Here is an 18,300-nt window from a genome sequence, read left to right on the forward strand (position 1 = left end):
TTGTGAATCAATTGAACTCAAGCTCTTTTTACAGATCATCATTATTCCCTCACTCTCCTATGGATATTATGTTTTGCAATTGCAGCTGAGCAGATCTTCTTGTTAGAGAAACAGCTTACCCAAGCAAACATGACACGTGAGGACATTCTCCAGGAAGTCTGTGAGGTCTCTCCCTGCAGGCAGGACAAGCGCATGCCCCACTGCTGTGTTATTGATCTGGTTTAAACAAAAGAACAATTTTGGTAGGGGCGTACATGATCAGTAATATCTGAAAATATGGCAGAGGAGTAAATCAAAGCCACATCAATACAATAGATTAACTTCCCAATAGGGCAGTATTGGGAATATCTTCTCATTTGGGGGTGGGGCTAGGCTCTGAGTATAATGGAAAGACATAGGTTTTATTCTAGTAGGGTGAGCTGGAGTTCATATCCCATGCAAATGGGGTTCAGTTTTTTTCAGCTGTAAAATGGGGGGTAATACCTTCCTAATGGTGTCATTTGGAGGGTTAAATTAGATAATAAATGTTAGTACCTGGTGTATCCTCTGGCAAATAGTAGGAACTTAATCTTATCGTTTTTTTTAGCAACAATATGGGAGTTCCATCCCTTCCCCACCCTCTCAGGTGTGATTAAAGCAAGTAACAAAATCACTCCCAGTGGGTGCAAAGAATCCTGTCTATCGCAGCCCCTGGCACACGATTAGTAATTATTCATTTAACAAATAGCTAGTTGGAATGAATGAGCAAATAATTAATGAACAAATAATTTTTTGATCTTGTTGAAACCATGCTAAGAAACTCATGTGGTTCTGGGTCCCTCAGCCCACACAAGGACATATTTATGTGAATAAACCCCCCCATCAAGAGCACATGGCTGGTAGCCCAACTTCAACCCTGGATTCCCAAGAATTACAAGGGACACTTGGCTTCTCCGTGGGCTAACCCTTGGGGCCTGACTGAAGAAAGCTTTGCACAGTGGTGTAGATTGGGGGTGCTGAGTCGGCATAGTTTTGGGGACCTCACTAAGAGACTGCAGGGCTCCAGGGCCACCCTGGATATTCACCTTCAGGGCCGATTGGGACACAGCGGAGAGTGGAATGGGTATTATCAGCACATGGGTTTCAGAGTCTAATGGACTAGGGTCCTAGCCTCTCACAAGCACCTCACTAACAGCAGGATCTTCCTATCCATGAGGTGAGACTGATGATACAAACCTCACCAGCCAGTATGGGAAGCAAATGCCCAGTACACAGTAAGACACAGCTCAGAGTGTGCACGGGGGCCATCTTGGGAGGAGACAGGACTGATCCAAAAGTCCAGGTCCTCATGAATAAAGCAAACAAGTCACACCACCTTGTTACTAGATAGAGGGTGTCACCAACACTAGCATCACTAACCGGCAAGAGCTGTCAACATGTGAGGAGTGACCTGCGGGCAGTGCTGCAGGCATGTAGGGGTCCGTGTAGTGCTGGAGCCACGAGGCTGTCCTGGAGACCTCACAAGAGAAGTTCTCAGGCAGATGGCCTCACTGGGGACGTTTTAGGAGCTATGGGACATGAAGCCACCAAGGAGCATGGACGTGTCTGAGAACCTTCCCAGAGCCCCAGAAGAAAGGGAGATGCCAACAGCACCCACAGAGCACAGACCTGCAAAGCGTTGATGAGCTGCCGGTCTTCCTGGCTTGTAAGGAACAAGGGGGTGATCCCTGCATCTGAGAGCTTGAGCACAGCCTCTCTGAGCTGTGGGGATGCTCTTGTGGGCGTGTTGCTGAAGAAAACAGCCACTTTCCTCATTAGGAATCCGTTCCTCACACGCTTAAATGTGTTCCTGGCCACAAATGACATGGCGGTCTCCAGACTCGGCTGTTTGGATGTCAGAGCCACCTGAAGGTTCTTAATCTTGTCCAGGAGGACCGACTTCCTCTTAGAGTCAGCAAACCGGATCTCCGTGGTCACCTCGTTGTTGTAGGTGACCACGGCCACCCGGGCCCCCCGTGGGCAGTTGCTCTCAGCAATGGTCAGGTCATTCACAATACTCAAGACCACATCTCGCATCCGGCCGAAAGTGTCTTGGTTGACCCCCTCAGAGGTGTCTAAAGCAAAGGCTAGTTCTGTTGGGAAGACGGGGCACTCCAGGGGCCCTGTGGAAAGTGGAGGGTGGAGGGTTAAAGACAAACTGTACTTACTACAAAAGGGAGGCTTCCTTTCCTTAGGAGAAAGTCACCAATATCAACTTACCATAACAGCAAGCTAGAAAAGAAGCAAAGAGAAGAAAGGGTGAGAGACTACTCTACCATGTGAGAATTTCGAATGTAAAAATATGCATTGTGAGACAACAGAAAATCATGTACTTACGGCATTTATCTTTGATGCTTTGGATGAGGGCACATTGCTTTAAAAGAAAATAAAAGAATATGTAAAGAGAGCAAATCAAAGGCTCATGAGGTAATGTCATTCTGGACACATGCAACTTACATCAATGGAGTCGCCTCTGTTGCCCTTGGGACCCTGTAAAACCAAGGAACGAAAGGCTGAGAGGTACAGCAGATGGGGAATTCGAATAAACAGTCTTTGGCCCCCAGAAATACACAGAGCAAGACAAAGGGGCCCATGGATAACCTTGATTGTTTACAGCTTCTCCCTCTAAACCTGATTTTATCCCTTTCAAAACAAAAGAGAGAAGATTCTGAGAGCAAACGTGTTTCCCTGGGAGGTCATTTGGCTTTTGAAATAGTCTCATGTTCTGAAACCAGGAAGCTCACCACCAATCCATGTAAAGCCCACGAGTGAGCTTGGGTCTAGATTCTACTTCTCTTGAGAAAAGAGCTCCCTTTCACAGACTTGCTTGATACGCCGTCCCCTGCCGAAGGGGCAGTGAGAGATCATTGAGCTGCCCTCGTTCCCTCCGTGTCTAATGCATCCCAGCTGAATTCCAGCCCGAGGAGCTCTAGGGACTGACTCGAGGCTTCCCTTGGTGTCCCGTCCCTAAACCTCACCACCCTGACAGCCCAGCAGGCATCTCATGGGCCGTTAGTTGTCTTTCCAGGGGGCTACTTCTGCCTGCTTGGTCTTCTGTAGGAACTGGCTTAATGTGCTCCCGGTAACACTTCACCTACTTAAAGACAGCAATCAGACCCACCTGACCAGCCTTCTTTTCCCTAATTCAACCAAACTAAGCCCTGAACCTTTCCTTCTAGGAATGATTTTCCAACTCCTGAATTATCTTTTCCATTATTTTTTGAAACTCATCAATTTCAATATTGAGGGACAACATATGGAGAAATTCAAATAAGAAAACAAAGGTATTAGCAATAAAGAGGTTTGGAAGGGCTGTGGGAGGATGGCCTCCTGGCTCTTGGTGGCAGCATGACTAGCGGGCTTTAACCACAAATCAGGAGCTCCCTTGGGGATTTCATAGATCAAAGGAAGCATTGTCAAACCAAGGCTGGGCATAATTGCACTGCTTCTACAAGATGCAAGCAAAAGGCATTTAGATTTCCCCTCTTTGGTTTCTCCTCTACACAAACTTCAAATGAACCTATGCCAGGAAACTTTATATAAAGGCAAATTACAATACTCTCTAGATGACAGGATATCTCATGACACCTATTTTTTTAAAGTTTCTTGTTACTCTAAAATTCAAAATCTCTTTGCTGCATCATGATGTCAGAGAGGTGGTTTGACAACCAAGCAAATACAAAGAGAGCACATTTTCTTGTGAGCAAAGCAGATGGTGGGAAGTTTTCAGGGACCACGTGTAAAGCAGCCAGCCCCAGGTGGCTGGGTCAGAACTGGATAAATACTTACAGCTGGTCCTGGGTAGCCAGGGTCTCCCTTCTGTCCAACTATCCCCGGAGGTCCCGAATTTCCCTAGAGGGAGCAGAACAAAGATTGTTCAGTTGTGTCAGAAAGTGGAGAATTTAAGGCTCCTATAGTTGGAAGGGACGGTAAAAGTGATCTAACCCAAGGGACTCCATCACCATGAGAAATCTCTCACTTTAAGGGAGCTAAAATGTCTCTTAAATTCAAGTTTAGGGACAAGCAACCTCAACAAAGCCAATGGGAGTCCCCCACCTACTATCGAGGGATTGTGTTCTCTGCCAGGCTAAGGTAAGACAGATGCTTTCCCAAGTACCATTAATATGATTACTAAGGACTCCCAGGAGAATAGGTAACAGACAATGAATTAGCTCATGTGTTCAGTGTAGATAATCATCCAATGTTTTAAAGCTCTTTGGGATATTAAATGATCTAGTTTGACTGTCTTCACTGATCAAATTAATAGGATAATTATGTTTCCTTTTAAACTACATTTCAGGCTGAAAATAACTGTTAGCAACATTTACCCAGATCTAGGCCACAATTTGCTAACTGAAGACTCTGCCATTTTAAGAGGGTGAGTAAACATCCATTGAAGAATAATCTGGCCAGGTGTGGTGTCTCATGCATGTAATCCCAGCACTTTGGGAGGCTGAGGTGGGAGGATCGCTTGATCCCAGGAGATGGAGGTTGCAGTGAGCCAAGATGGCACCACTGCACTCCAGCCCAGATGACAGACTGAGACCTTGGCAACAGAGTGAGACCTTGTCACACACCCACCCACCCACACACACACACACACACAAAGAATAAAAAGAAAAGAGCTATCAGGGCCAAAAGTAGCTTAAGGAAGAGGAATCTCAGCACCAGTAGTCTGAGGAGCCCATGGCCTTGGCCTGGCTCGCTTGAAGCCCAGAGGCTTCAGAAGCAGTTTCCATGCCTCATTCACTCCCGTTGCCTGGCCGTCTGGGTGGGCATGGCCCAAAGTGACTGCACAGACTTCCCAGTCACCCATAATGAGACTTGAGACTGTAGGTGGGTGCTGTGCCTGGAGTGAGCTGGGCTGGTGACCCTGGAGGTGAGTTGGAGGAAGAGGAATACACCTACAGGAGGAGAGCCATGGACCACAGCCATGGTGGTGCCCTGAGGACATTGGTCTGGGGCTCAGGATTCCCTTCCTTCCACCCTGTGCTATCCCTGGCCAGGATGCAAGTGAAGGATAATTGTCAAAGCCTCAGCAGTTAATCACATTGAGATATACATTCTCATTCCTCACCTGCAGCCAAGGCCCAGGCAAACTTACCCTTCGGCCTCTGATGCCTTTGGGTCCTGCTGTTCCATTTAGCCCAGGCTCACCTGGGTTACCCTGGGAAGAAAGCCGAGAAGTGGCACAGTAAGCTCTGGAACAGAAGATCTCACTGAGGGTCCGTGGGGCAAGACATCCAGGGGACGTGTGGGTCACACTTTTCCAGGGCAGCCAAGTGGTTAGCTTTGATTCACTTTTCCGGTCGGTTACTAGTATATTTGTGGTATTTACAGATAGTCTTAATTTATTTAATCATGTATAGTATATAACCTATATACTAGTTAGTATAGTATATAACCTATATACTAGTTAGTATAGTATATAACCTATATACTAGTTAGTATAGTATATAACCTATATACTAGTTAGTATAGTATATAACCTACACTATCATATAGGTTATAGCATTTCACAGCTTACAGAGTACTTTGATTGCAGTTTATTTTATTTAAATCTCATAAGCACCAGGACATGTATGTGTTGTGACCTCCACTTGACAGATGAGAGAGTGTTTTAGGGAAGGAAGGGTCTTTCTCAGGGTAGCCCGGTTAACTGAGTGGCTGACCCAAGGCTAATGCCAAGATATTCTGATTCTCAGTCCATGGACATACCAGAGCCATCCCAAAATCATGATGATGCTTCACCGACCAGGGATTATTTACCTTTGGTCCTGGGTATCCAGGGAATCCTCTTTCTCCCTATAAAAGATAAATATGTTATTTAATACTTGGTTCTAATTTAAATTCATCTAAAATAAATTGACCTTGAAAGAAAGAAATGTCTGCTGAGTCATCAAAAGAAAACACTCACTCAAATACAAAGACAATTTTTAAAGAAATGATTCTTTTAAAACACATCAGAAGTTGTCCTTGGAGCCTCCTGGCAGCAAAGACACTTGGATAATCCTCAGCAGATACGTACTTTTTTGCCTCTGCGTCCTTCACTGCCAACTCCGTCTCTCCCATCATCTCCCTAAGAGTGGGAAAGAGATATGACTGTAGGTCGCCATGCCTGGCACACCATAACCACCGTCTCTGCCCTGCTGCTGCCCTGAGAAGTGGATCCTTGAGCTCCTGAAATGTTTGCAGACTAAGGTACAGGAGTAGGCACACTTCCTGCTCCTGTCCTATCCTCCAAGTGTGAACGAGACCATTTCTGTAGGCGGTGGGCTCAAAGGACTCCTGTAGCAAAATGGCACTGGCAGACTAACATAGAAAGAACTGCTGGTTGCTTTTAGAAAAGATTCTGTTTGGATGTAGAATCAAAGACTCATCAACCCCAAGAATCTTAGAATTGACAGGAATCTTGATGGTTACTTTGATTCTCTGCATCCATGGGTCTTTGTTTCTATTTCAAAACCAAAACACCGAACTCCGTCTTTCAGGCTCAAGTTATATTCCCCCTCCCCATACCCCTTCCCTTCCTTCCAAGTCATCACCCCTAGACCCCCCTCCTTTCCAGCACCTCCCCCCAGCATGCTCAGATCTGTTCCTGTTGCTGTCTCATGAGGAGCATTCAGAACTGGACATCATTAATTATTTCAAAAGAATCAGAAGAACTTGTGTGACTTGTACATTACTATCTCTAACATATGTAGGAATTGCCACTTCGTTAATTTACAGTTTTCAACAGATATCGACAACTAGAGATCTGTTGACCCAAATTAATAGAAACAGAATCAGGAAGAGATTTCCTTCAATTGTTTGAATAGACTTTAAAGTCTCAATTTTTCCCTGTGCTTCTGAGATTAAAAGTAATACAGATTTGTTTTTAAACTTCAGTTAGTTGAAAAGACAAAAATGCAAGAAAGAAAAATATTTTAATGCTTGGGATTAAAACAGTCAGATCAACCTGGTCCTTTTATATAGTGTTTAGGTGTCACGACTCCTTTTGGAAAAAGTCACAATGGACCGTAGATTACTTTATTCTTTTGTAACGTAGAAATGTACATTACAAAATTGTTGTCGGTGAGTTGTTGGGGCGTTTTTAAATAGCATTTAAAAAATGAGTTACTGAGGTAATAATTTCTATTCCTAAGATGTCTCATTCAAAACAAATTGTTTCCATCTGGACTGAGACCTAATCAAATCCAATTCCACTTTAACCCAAATGACATTTACTTTTTTGCAGAAAAGCTTCATCTAGTTATGCTTGCAAAGCATTTGTGGGACCTAAGATGAAGGTGGTTTGAACTTCATTCGCCTCTACATTCCCTTGTATCAGGAAAAACACAGGGGAAAAAATGTCTCTACCCACAGCCCACCCCACCTCTCTACCCCTGCCAATAAAATGAAACTTGTTAAATTAATTTGCCGTGGGTGAGCAAGTTTCACTATTTGCAGCCGTATCCCCAGTAATACAAGAAGCAAGGCTCATCTTTATTTGGAACCCTCTCCTGGCTTCCTGCACCTTCCAGCAAAGAGTCAGCGACAGCCTGACCCCGAGTGCGCTGTGACCTTACCGTCTCCCCACGAGGGCCCCGGTTCCCGATTCCTCCTTTTGGTCCTGGCTCTCCGGGCTCACCCTAGACACGAGAGACATGGCTGAGACCCTGTGGCCCAAGGCTGGCTCACAGTGTGATGCCAAGCCATGCTTTTGTTCTAGGTAAGGGTGCTGCAACATGCTGACTTCACCTTGGAGATTTCAGTGGAATGATTTTCTAAATTGCAACATTCATGTGCAAACTCCTGGAAAAGAATCCAGGAGGGTGTGTGTCCTTTCCACCAGCATGGCACGGGGGACAGGCTGATGAGAAGAGAGAGTAACGGCTGGGAGAAGAAGGCATGGAAGGCGGTGGGCATTGAGCCAACATAAAACCCCAAAACACTCTCCAGGCAGAGACCATCGTGGATTCACAGGAACTCATTTCTTTTACAGAGAATATGCAGTCTTTTCAGACTGGTTATGACAAATCGTAATTTATCTCAAAGCTGATAGAAAGGAGCTTCCCAGGCAGCCTTCATACAGCAGACTTGCTGTTATCCAGAATAGTCAGGGTCGGGGCTCTTGGATGATCTAAATGTGATTAGCTGAGCCGCTGTGTGTGCACTGCCCATGTTTAAAGACGGCTCATTCCATATTATACTGAAAGTGTGCCAAGCACTGCCCAGCTTCTCTGATGGCTCAGAGGGTGCTGCATTATCAGCACAAGTCAAGCAAGAGAGGAGCAGAAAACCCGGCAGCTGATGGAGGGCTGTGGCCAGGAGAAAGCCAGCCCTCTGAGCAGGGATGGCTGGTGGCAGGGATGGTGGTGGGAATTATGGTGGAGATTGTCAGGGGACAGTGTTCCCACTGGCCAAGCTGTGATCAATAGGAGAGGCTGGAGTGGGAACCAGTAGTACTGAAGAGGAGGGACAGACAGACTGACCAAAGAGGGAGAGGGGTATGTGTGCCTGGCTGGTCCCTGTCCTCAGGAAAGCTCTACCCTTCTCAAGACAAACCTTTCTTCCCAGAGGACCGGTTCTGCCTCGTTCTCCAGGAGCACCAGCGGCACCTCCGCTTCCCTGGAGCAGGAGGGGAGGAATGTGTCAGTCAAGGGGTCAACCATCCAGGCAAAGTTGTCTCTGAAGCCTGACTCTCCCCTGCATGGAGGTCAGAGCCCGCCAGGGGCATGGGACCTGTCCCACCTGCAAATCCCAAGCACTCAGCTCTGAGCACAGGGCTACAGACTCAAATATAAACATGCACAGAACTGGCATGCACAAATTTAAAACATGAGTATTACCTCTCAGTGCCAGTTTTCACAAATTAATGCATGTTGCAGTTATTAATGTACATATCCTAGGTTCCTGACAGGACGGCAAGCTCCCAGATTTTACGTGACTTTATTCTGCCTCCCTTTTCACACCCTCACACTGAGCACCTGGTACATATGGGTATGTTAAAGCCTGTTAGGTGAATGAATAAACTAATGGATGAAATTAACTCTTAAAATGTAGTACAGTCTACCCAGCCCAGAAATAACATAAAATAGATGGTGAAAAAGTGCAAATTAACAAATGTTTCTGGAGCTACTGGATAACTATTTGAATAGCTTTGCATCTATACCATCTTAAATTGTTGATTCATTACAAGTAAATGTTTTTTAAAAACCTCCAAAAATATGTATTTATCAGCTTTCAAGCTAGAGAAGGACTTTCTAAGCAAGTTCTTGCCTGCTTCCACCATAAAATATTTTTGTGCATTTATGTAGCAACATATTAAGCTTGTTACCAGTTTATTAGTCATTTTTTGGTAATAAATGATAGGATGCCTCCCTCAATATCATCTCAGACATGAGGGAAACCCGAATATGTAATTCCATGACACCTGATCCTAGCCCAGCAATGACAATGTGTCTCTGCTCATCATTGCTGATAGCTACAATGCAAAATAACATCTGCAGTCACAGCAAGTTCAAGGGCCATCTTCTGTGCTGAACTCAAGGGTGAACTTGAGGCACTCACTATACAAAATATGTAAGCACAAGGGCTATCTCCAGGGACCAAAGGTGAAACACCTTGCATAATCTAAGCATTTTGGTAGATTTAGATTTTCCACGATTCCATCCTGAGGCATAACCCGTGATTTCCACCCAGGGGCCTACACTTGGAAGGGGCAGAATTGAGACTTAGAGGCCCCTGGAACACCAAAAAAGGAAACTCTTACTCTCTTGGAGTGAAGTAGCCAGTCACTGCAAGGCCTGAGGTTAAATCTGGGGTTTTTGTTGCCAAAGAGGAGAGCTAAAGGGAGATCTGTCTACAATAGCATCATCCGAGAAACTCTCAGCCCGCTTGGCAATGTTCCCTCTGTTCAGCTAGCGAGGGGGCTGGTATTAGGACAGGCTTACCCGAGGTCCAGAAATGCCTTGTTCTCCTATCAGCCCTGGAGGACCAGCAGGACCAGCTGGGCCCTGAGGAAGGAAAAGGCCATCGTGAGTGCTAATGAGGTGACTTTCTGTGAGACGCCTCTGCATGGCATCTGCCCATCCCACAGGGCCTGGAGCCTCACTTCTGCTGGCCAAAAAAGGCCATCAAAACCCACAATTCTCCTGTCTTAGCTGCAGTAGCAGCTGCCTCAATCCAGAACGTGAACAGGCAAGTAAGCTTAAAATGTATACAAGCAGCAAGCATTCAAACAAAAACGTGTAGGAGAATCTTCACAGAAGCATCATTCACAATTGCCAGAAGGTGGAAACAACCTAAATGTCCATCAACCAATGAGTGGATAAACAAAGTGTGCCGTAGCCACACAGCAGAGTATCCTTCCGCCATGAAAAGGAATGAAGTGCTTCTACATGCTGCGATGTGGATGAAGCTCAAGAACGTGATGCTCTGTCAAGCCACACACACAAAGCTACCTAGTAAACGATTCCATTTATACAAAATGTCCAGAGTGGGCAAATCCATAAAGAGAGAGAGATTAGTGGTTGCCAGGGACTTGGGGTGGAGAGTGATGGGGAGTGACTGCTAATGGGTACAGGTCTCCTTCGAGATGTATTGAACCTAGATAGAGGTGATGATTGCACAGCATTGTGGAAGTACTAAATGCCACTTTAAAATGGTTAACTTTCCAGATATAAATGCCACCTAATCATTTTTAAAATGATTTGTGAAATATCAGAGGGCACACAGTCACACAAGGAAGCACTCACCTGTGCACCTCTTGTCCCCTGCTCTCCCTCAAAGCCCGGCTGGCCAGGACCGCCCTTGTTGCCCTTTGAAATAAGAGAAGATGCAGGGAGGAGTCAGGATGGCTCCTGTCAACGTCAGCTCTTTGCTCTACAGTCATTTCTGGGCCAGGGACTTGGAAAGCAACCAGGGAAAACTCAGCTCTTCCAGAGGTAACAGATGATCAAAGTGGTAACCCCAGGGCGAGACAGTGAACACAGGAGCCAGCTGTCTCCCTGCACTTCTACAGCTGTTCCTCACTCTTGCCTCACCTCTCCTCGGACAGCTTTGTGAAACAAGGATCATTTAGACCTAAAGCAGAGGACTGAGGCACTGGGAAGTTGTGGGTTGCTGATGGCCAGATAGGTGGGCATGTTGTGGAAGAGGCGCCCACCCGGGACACTACTGCCTCAATCATGTTTCCTGCACTTGGACCCCAAGTCCCCACTGGGCACCATTTTCTCTAGACTCTGCAGAAGAGGCTAAGTTGAAGGAGACGACTGAAAGAGCCTTGGGAGCCATGACAGCCCAAGGAGGATGAAAGAAAAACAAATCTTAGAACCCCAAAATCACTAAGCCAAAGGGAAAAGTCAAGCTGGGAACTGCATCAGACAGAGCTGCCTCCCATTCTATTCTTAAAAAAGATAGCTATAAAGTTTTTTTTTTTTTTTTTTTTTGAGATGGAGTTTCACTCTTGTTGCCCAGGCTGGAGTGCAATGGCGTGATCTTGGCTCACTGCAACCTCCACCTCCCGGGTTCAAGCGATTCTCTTGCCTCAGGCTCCTGAGTAGCTGGGATTACAGGCATGCACCACCACGCCTGGCTATTTTGTATTTTTAGTAGAGATGGGGTTTCTCCATATTGGTCAGGCTAGTCTCGAACTCCCGACCTCAGGTGAACCGCCTGCCTCAGCCTCCCAAAGTGCTGGGATTACAGGCGTCAGCCACCGTGCCCGGCCAGATTTTTTTTTTTTTTTTCTTAAGCTGCATACCTCCCTCACATTCTGCCCACAGAGAAATTCCTTGTGGACAAAGGACAGACAGAACTGAAAGTCATCCCTCTGCTCAGGGGAAACAAAGGCATATCCAGTTGCTTCCTTCGCCCTATTTTTCACTAAGCATAACTAAGGCACAGGTGACTGTTCTCGTAAACTGTGTATTCAGCAAAAGGCTAATCAGAGACTCAAAAGAATGCAACCTTTTGTCTCTTATCTACCTATGACCTGGAAGCCTCCTCCCCTGCCTCGAGTTGTCCCACCTTTCTGGACCGAACCAATGTACATCTCACACATACTGATTGATGTCTCGTGTCTCCCTAAAATGTGTAAAACCAAGCTGTGCCCCGAACACCTTGGGCAGGTGTCATCAGGGCCTCCTGAGGCTGTGTCACGGGCATGTCCTTAACCTTGGCAAAATAAACTTTCTAAATTGATTGGGATCTGTCTCCGAAGCTTTGGGTTCACAGGAGAGAGTATTTTTCACTCCTGGGCTGGGTGGCATCTGGGCTGTTTGAAGACAGTCTCCCGGGGGCACTCCATGAGGCTCACCTTAGCTCCGGGGGGTCCCCTTCGGCCAAAGCCACCCTGTGGAAGAAAAAGTCCCACAAACTGTGAGGGGGAGCATGGGACGCTGGGCATGGGGCCTAGAGCTCTTTCAGACTTCACCCTCTTATTCTGCAGTTACTCAGGGGAATCTTCCCAAGCACCCACATTGTGCCAAGAACAAGAAACCACGCCTCATCAGCCCTGGGGAAACTCGCACACACAGACACCCTTCCTCCACCCTCATCCGGGTGAAGTTTCGCTTCCTTGCTGCTCCTGTTAATCACCCAATGGAAGTTTTGAGAATTACTGCAGACCTGCCAAGCAAAATAATGACTCCTTTTGGCTGCACGATCCCAGCCAGTTTCAAACGAGGAATGTGAACAGGGAATGTCAACCTGTCTATTTTTCTTCCATCTTCCCAACTGTAGTGAGAAGTCATGAAATACATTAATTATAATGGAAGGGAGTCCCAGGTTCTCCAAGTGATCCCGGCCAAACACAACACACACTCAGTTAAGTAAAATATCTGAAGCGCACACATGTGCACCTAAACGTCTCGTGTACTTAGGTAGGGCTCATGACTTGGCAACATCTTCCTGGATGCTCCAGAGGTGACCTTTAGTTCAAACATGTGGGCTTACTTCACAAGTAATCCATTAATTTCCACCTCAAAATTGTTTCCTCGGCAGTGGAAAGGTTTGAGGTGGGACTTTATGAATGTCCTGGGCGGTCTTTGCAAAGTTAGGGTTGGTGTTGCAGAGGCTGTGACCGGCTAGCTCTGTTGTGGGGCTCAGTCATCTGCTACATCAACCTAGGAACCTCACTCTCCGCTTCCAATGGACCAGCCCAGTGATCTGCGGTGACCAGTTTGCCATTATTCGCTGTAATGTCACCTGCTTCAATGGAAGATCTTGGCCACCTTCCATGGAAAATTTGAGACACGGGGACACTCTTCTCCTCTACAAAGCAACAATCTGGCCTGGCCCCTCCCGAAAGAGACACGCTAGAGTTCCATGAGAGTGCACCAGCACTCGGTGATGCATTGCTCAGGCCAGAGGCTGCCTGCGGAGACCCTAAAAAGGGGATGTAGGCATGCCGAAGCCCAGTGGGAGGGACACATTTCAGCTTGGCCTGAGCCTGGCACTGTGGTCCTAAGGGAAGGGATAGCAGGCCATTAGGCCACAAAAGGAAGAACTGAGTCCTCAAGAGCCCGTGACTGAAACCGAATTCAAATCCAGTTTCCATCTTGTGTGTAGAATTGAAATTAATTGTATGAACTACTCAATTTTAAGTCATTTCATGAAACCAAGTTTTGGCTCATAGGCAGAGCCCATTGTAACATTTGATGAGTATTTCTTCTTTTTCATTATATAGCTTCTTTTTCATTATATAGCATTATTCAAAAATAATGCTCACTTCCAAGCAGTTGATCCAGGTCTTTAAAATTTATTAAAAATAAATAAATAAATAAATAGTGCTCAAACTTTTTTAAATGATATTTTCAAAATTTCTATTTTCTTCTGAATTTTCAAAGCAAAATGATGCCCATAGTCCTTCATTTCATTTTGGTGAGTTGCTCCTTTTGAAAGCCCCTCACCCCAGCGTACTCTACTGGCCCAAGGGCTGGGGCTGAACGAGCCACTGCCCCTCAGGGCGTGGCTGAGGGCCCAGTTCCCAGCACCCAGCCCCAGCTTGCAGCCTTTGTGCTCTGTCCATTTCTGAGCAGAGACCTCTCCTAGGCACCCACCAGCATCCTGAATTTCCTCTGAGGGTTTACAAACTTCTACACCACTGCCTCCCTGAGCAGGGGTCTTCTCCCAGCTACAAGGCAGATGCTGTCTGTGCCCAGGGACCCTGGAAGCTTTTGGATGGCTTCAGAAGTATCATTCACATCACTTTGACTTTAGCATTTCTTCAACAAGACTGAGGATTAGGCATACAAGGAACTATTCTCCTACAGACACTTCTGAAATATCTTGAAATTGCAAGATGCAATACACCAGAAAAGAAAGAAATCTAGTTTTGTTATTTCACTTACAGCAACCCCAAAAAACCCACAGATAGTTACACAAACAACAAATCCACAACCCCCTCAGCCTTCTTGCCCTTTATTCCCTCCCTCTCCCAGTATCAGGATTTCCATTTGAGTTTCTTAAATATTTAGTTGGATCAAACCCAGCCCGATATTTGAAAGTAGCGAAGATATTATTTTTAAAAGCATCTGTTCAGTATGTTTTTGGGGAGAGCAAGAATTGGGGAGAGAGAAGAGATGAAGCACCAAGGAAATTATAAGAATGAAAATAGATTGGAGTAACAACCGTTTCAGAAATCCTTTTACATTCACTCAGTAAAGAGCTGTGGAGTAACCATGCACCAGGTCACGTTGGGCAGATCTTATGGCACTAAGTATTGTCAAAGAGGCCCCCAGAGCCCTAATGGCACTCACATTCTTCCCAGTTTCTCCGGGTCCTCCAGGTACTCCATCTCTCCCTGGGACACCCTGGTGTGGGGAAAATTGGCATGAGATTCTCATCTGCAGAGAAGAATGTCTAGCTCTGAAATGCTGCACAAGACATTGCAGGGAAAGGGGTCGATTCACAGAGGAAGAGCCCGTCTGCAGGATAGTTGCACACTTTGCAGGATGCACCGGACTTCAGTACACTCCCACCTCTATAAGCCTTTGGCTTAACAAGCACCTTCCGTAAATATCTAAGAGGCACAGATTCCGCTGAGAAGCCCCACTTGGCAAGGGTCACACTGGTTCCCCACGGAGACTTCCTTCACGGGGACTCTGCTCCTAATCTTAGGCTACTCTGCAGTGTTAAAGGCCATGTCTTTGGCCTCTGTGGCTGCTGATGAGCCGAGGAGCGTGTCCTTTCTCTTGCCCTTAGTACAGGGAGAGTCTAGGAATGTGCAGCGCCCTACCATGGGGCCGAGGTCACCGGTTTCTCCTTTGGGTCCTCTCTCCTGGCTGTCTTGTCCTGGGTTACCCTGAAAGCGACATGGGAAAGGGAAATGAGCCACATATGGAAGGAAAGCAGCTGCCACTGGACTGGATGGTCAGGGAAATATTAGCAAGGGCCTGCATGCAAGGCTTCGAGGGACAAGCCCTTCCGCCACAGCCAATCCAGGTAACATCCATGCAGGTCTTACAGAACCCAATCACGGGATCAGCAAAGCACTCTTAGCCCCAAACAGGTGCAATGGTTCTTCCCCAGGGAGGAGGATGCCCCGGGCTCACTCTTGCTTATCCTTGGCCACAGAGGCAGGATGGACTGGAGGAAGAGGCTAGCTTGTACTGTTCATTTGCTTAAAGGTTTTACAGAGCCACAAAATGAGAAAAGCTGCAAACTCTTCTCTTTTCCAGAAGCAAATTTAAAATGCCCTGATACCACATTTTTGGAAACTTCTCAGATATTTGTATAACAGGACTTGCAAATGATTATCTGGTTAGCAAGAGAACAAATACATCTCCCCAAACCCCCAAACTGCAAGAAAAAGACAAACCACATATTTTATCAACATGTTTTAAAGCAATTTCGAAAGTAGAATTCTTCCTTTCATCCCACTTTCCCAACAACCCTCTTCCCCAGGCTCAGGTCTGAAATCATCAATAAAGAAATCTTCTTTACCGGGTCCCCTCGAATCCCAACGTCTCCTCTTTCTCCTTTCTCCCCTCGAGGCCCTTTATCACCCTAAAGAAAAAGCACAAGTGGATGCTAAAAACGAGATATTTTCATTTTTATCTCACCCTAAAAATCACATTCTTCAATTCATAAATCTTAACTAGAACAATGTTTACAATTTACTCATTCACCATGAAGGCAAATTCACTTCCACATATTTTTTATTCGTTTAGTAAATCCATGAATATTTATTGGGGACTCACTTTGTGCCAGGCATTGGAGATTTATTTATAACAAAACAAACTCAGTCCCTGCCCTATGGGATGTGATCTCGAAACAAGAATATGTACTGTAATGTGTCAGAGCTGAGAGGGGATGTCATGGGTGCACCCACAGGGGAGGTCAGGGAAGGCTGCCTGGAGGAAGCGGGCTTGACATATATGCGGAAAGAAAATAAGTATTCCCTAAATGAAATGTTGATATTCTTTCCATAATAGCAGCACTGTGGAAATACACCTACCCTTCTTCCAGGATTCCCTTTCTCTCCAGAAGAACCAGGCAATCCTTTGTCTCCCTGCCAAAGACAAGGATTAAAGGTCACACCTGCTGCAATTTCTACCATAGACTGAATTGTTAGTTTCTGGAATCTTCAGAACCAAAAGCAGTCTGGACTTAGAGTAAAATCACTTACATCTTCACCATCCAGACCATCCAGTCCAATTTCTCCTACTTCGCCCTAAGAGGGAACAAGGCAGACAGGTAAGTATAGAAAGCTATTCTGGCAAAGGAAGAAATGAGAAATACTGGGAGAGTTTTCCATTTATGAAACAAAACCAAGCTCGCATACCTTCTCTCCTGGGAATCCCCGAGAGCCCTGGAAGGCAAGGGGACAGGGGAAGCATTAGTTCTTCCTGCGGGGCTGGTCCCTCAGGCAGAAGAGGCCAAGGGCTGCTCCGCCGCTCCACCCCATTTGAATGCTGCAGTGTCTGAAAATTTAATATTAGAGTCCCACCCCTTTGGGTTCCTCTCTCACCACCACGTGCGATGTTTTAAAACTGAAACTGGAACTGAACACTTGGGTGGTCTTGGCTCCCTGGGCCGGGGGGTGGGCCGCAAAACCCAGGGCAAGGAGCTGACTTTGTAACTTTGCAGCCCTTCCCTTCAGCACCTGCCTTCAAACTTCAGCAAACAGAGAAGGAAGTTCACCAGCCTTCAACCCACCTGCTGTCCTCTCACTCCTCTCCCTTCCCTGACTGCTCCCCCGGTCCAGGGCGGGGCGGTGGGCACCAGCCTCCCCTCCACCCTGGCCCATGTTCTCTCCTTGTGAGGGTTTCCTGGCTTCTTCATGTTTCCATAGGAAACTATTTCTCCGTTCTCAGGCTTCCCACCAGCTGCAGCCCCTGCTCCTGAACCCACCCTGCTCAGAACTGCCTTCCAATGAGAGGTCACGGGCTGCTGAATGCTGAGGTCAAGAAGCCTGGACCGGTGGCCTCCCTCCCTGGCAGCATCTGGAGAAACTGCGAGTCACCTGACCCCTCCCCACGCTAGCACCCCCATCACCCACGCCTCACCTTTACTCCTCTCTGGCCCGGGCAGCCCTGGAAACCTTGAGTGCCGTTCACACCAGGCGGACCTCGCTCACCCTGTTGTGAGTGACAAAGGCATTTTGCAAGCTGGAGCCCTTCATCACCCTGTCTCTGCTGGGCTCGCAGCAGCGTGAAGGGTACTGTGGACAGCATGCAGCAGAAAGCAGATTTCACCATGGGGAACGCCGATCCAGGCTATGTGAGCCAGGGAGCCTCTTGGGCCCCTGCATGAGGCCTGGCCTGGAACCTGCAATTTCCCTGAAGGGAATGAGATCTGGGAGGGTAGCAGCGCAGACAGCACTGCCCTGCGGGGTGAGGGTGGGTGGCCCCCAGCACCGTGTCTCTGTGGGTGCTGAATCCCGGGAAGACCCACTGGCCTGACAGCTCCTCCAAGTGACGCTTGATTCCCAGTTCTCTAGCTGAGCCCTGCCGGCTGGGCCCTGGTGACCACGCTGTTCTTCGTGAGCCCCTCTGTCCCCTATCCCAGGTCTGGACCTTGATCTAGGGTCCCAAAGTTCCCCAGACAGGCATCTGTCCCAGGCATTGCTCCCATGGACTCTGCTACTGGGGTCTGTCCATCCCCAAGACCCTCAGACACCGATGATCTGATCCAGTAACATTCCCTCTGGGGACTGCCCTTAATGGGGTAACCCCTAAAGCCCTGGTGAGGTCTCCTGCTGTGTCCCCGCCCCTCAGCTCACTCCCATCTCTACTTGCATGTCCTAATCTAGTAGATACTGGGTGTGCAAATTCGGTGTCCCTCCGGCTCAGA

At 47.0% G+C, this 18,300-nt stretch overlaps 1 protein-coding gene across 3 annotated transcripts in view; it reads right to left on the minus strand.

Annotated features, from left to right (window-relative positions):
• COL6A3 (collagen type VI alpha 3 chain) overlaps positions 1-18,300 on the minus strand; it is a 91,159-nt gene that overhangs the window by 18,190 nt on the left and 54,669 nt on the right. For all 3 annotated transcript variants that reach the window (XM_030802861.1, XM_030802859.1, XM_030802862.1), the window contains 21 exons: positions 17,514-17,585; positions 16,790-16,816; positions 16,634-16,678; positions 16,463-16,516; positions 15,949-16,011; positions 15,242-15,307; positions 14,763-14,816; positions 12,320-12,355; positions 10,758-10,820; positions 9,954-10,016; positions 8,566-8,628; positions 7,587-7,649; positions 6,047-6,097; positions 5,788-5,823; positions 5,123-5,185; positions 3,808-3,870; positions 2,476-2,508; positions 2,356-2,392; positions 2,239-2,250; positions 1,648-2,141; positions 120-216 (listed from right to left, as the gene is read on the minus strand). In XM_030802861.1, the coding sequence (XP_030658721.1) occupies positions 120-216; positions 1,648-2,141; positions 2,239-2,250; positions 2,356-2,392; positions 2,476-2,508; positions 3,808-3,870; positions 5,123-5,185; positions 5,788-5,823; positions 6,047-6,097; positions 7,587-7,649; positions 8,566-8,628; positions 9,954-10,016; positions 10,758-10,820; positions 12,320-12,355; positions 14,763-14,816; positions 15,242-15,307; positions 15,949-16,011; positions 16,463-16,516; positions 16,634-16,678; positions 16,790-16,816; positions 17,514-17,585 (1,555 nt within the window). The remainder of the gene's footprint in view (positions 1-119; positions 217-1,647; positions 2,142-2,238; positions 2,251-2,355; positions 2,393-2,475; positions 2,509-3,807; positions 3,871-5,122; positions 5,186-5,787; positions 5,824-6,046; positions 6,098-7,586; positions 7,650-8,565; positions 8,629-9,953; positions 10,017-10,757; positions 10,821-12,319; positions 12,356-14,762; positions 14,817-15,241; positions 15,308-15,948; positions 16,012-16,462; positions 16,517-16,633; positions 16,679-16,789; positions 16,817-17,513; positions 17,586-18,300) is intronic.

This window comes from Nomascus leucogenys, chromosome 22a, assembly GCF_006542625.1.
Source record: "Nomascus leucogenys isolate Asia chromosome 22a, Asia_NLE_v1, whole genome shotgun sequence".
Classification (NCBI taxonomy): Eukaryota; Metazoa; Chordata; class Mammalia; order Primates; family Hylobatidae; genus Nomascus; species Nomascus leucogenys.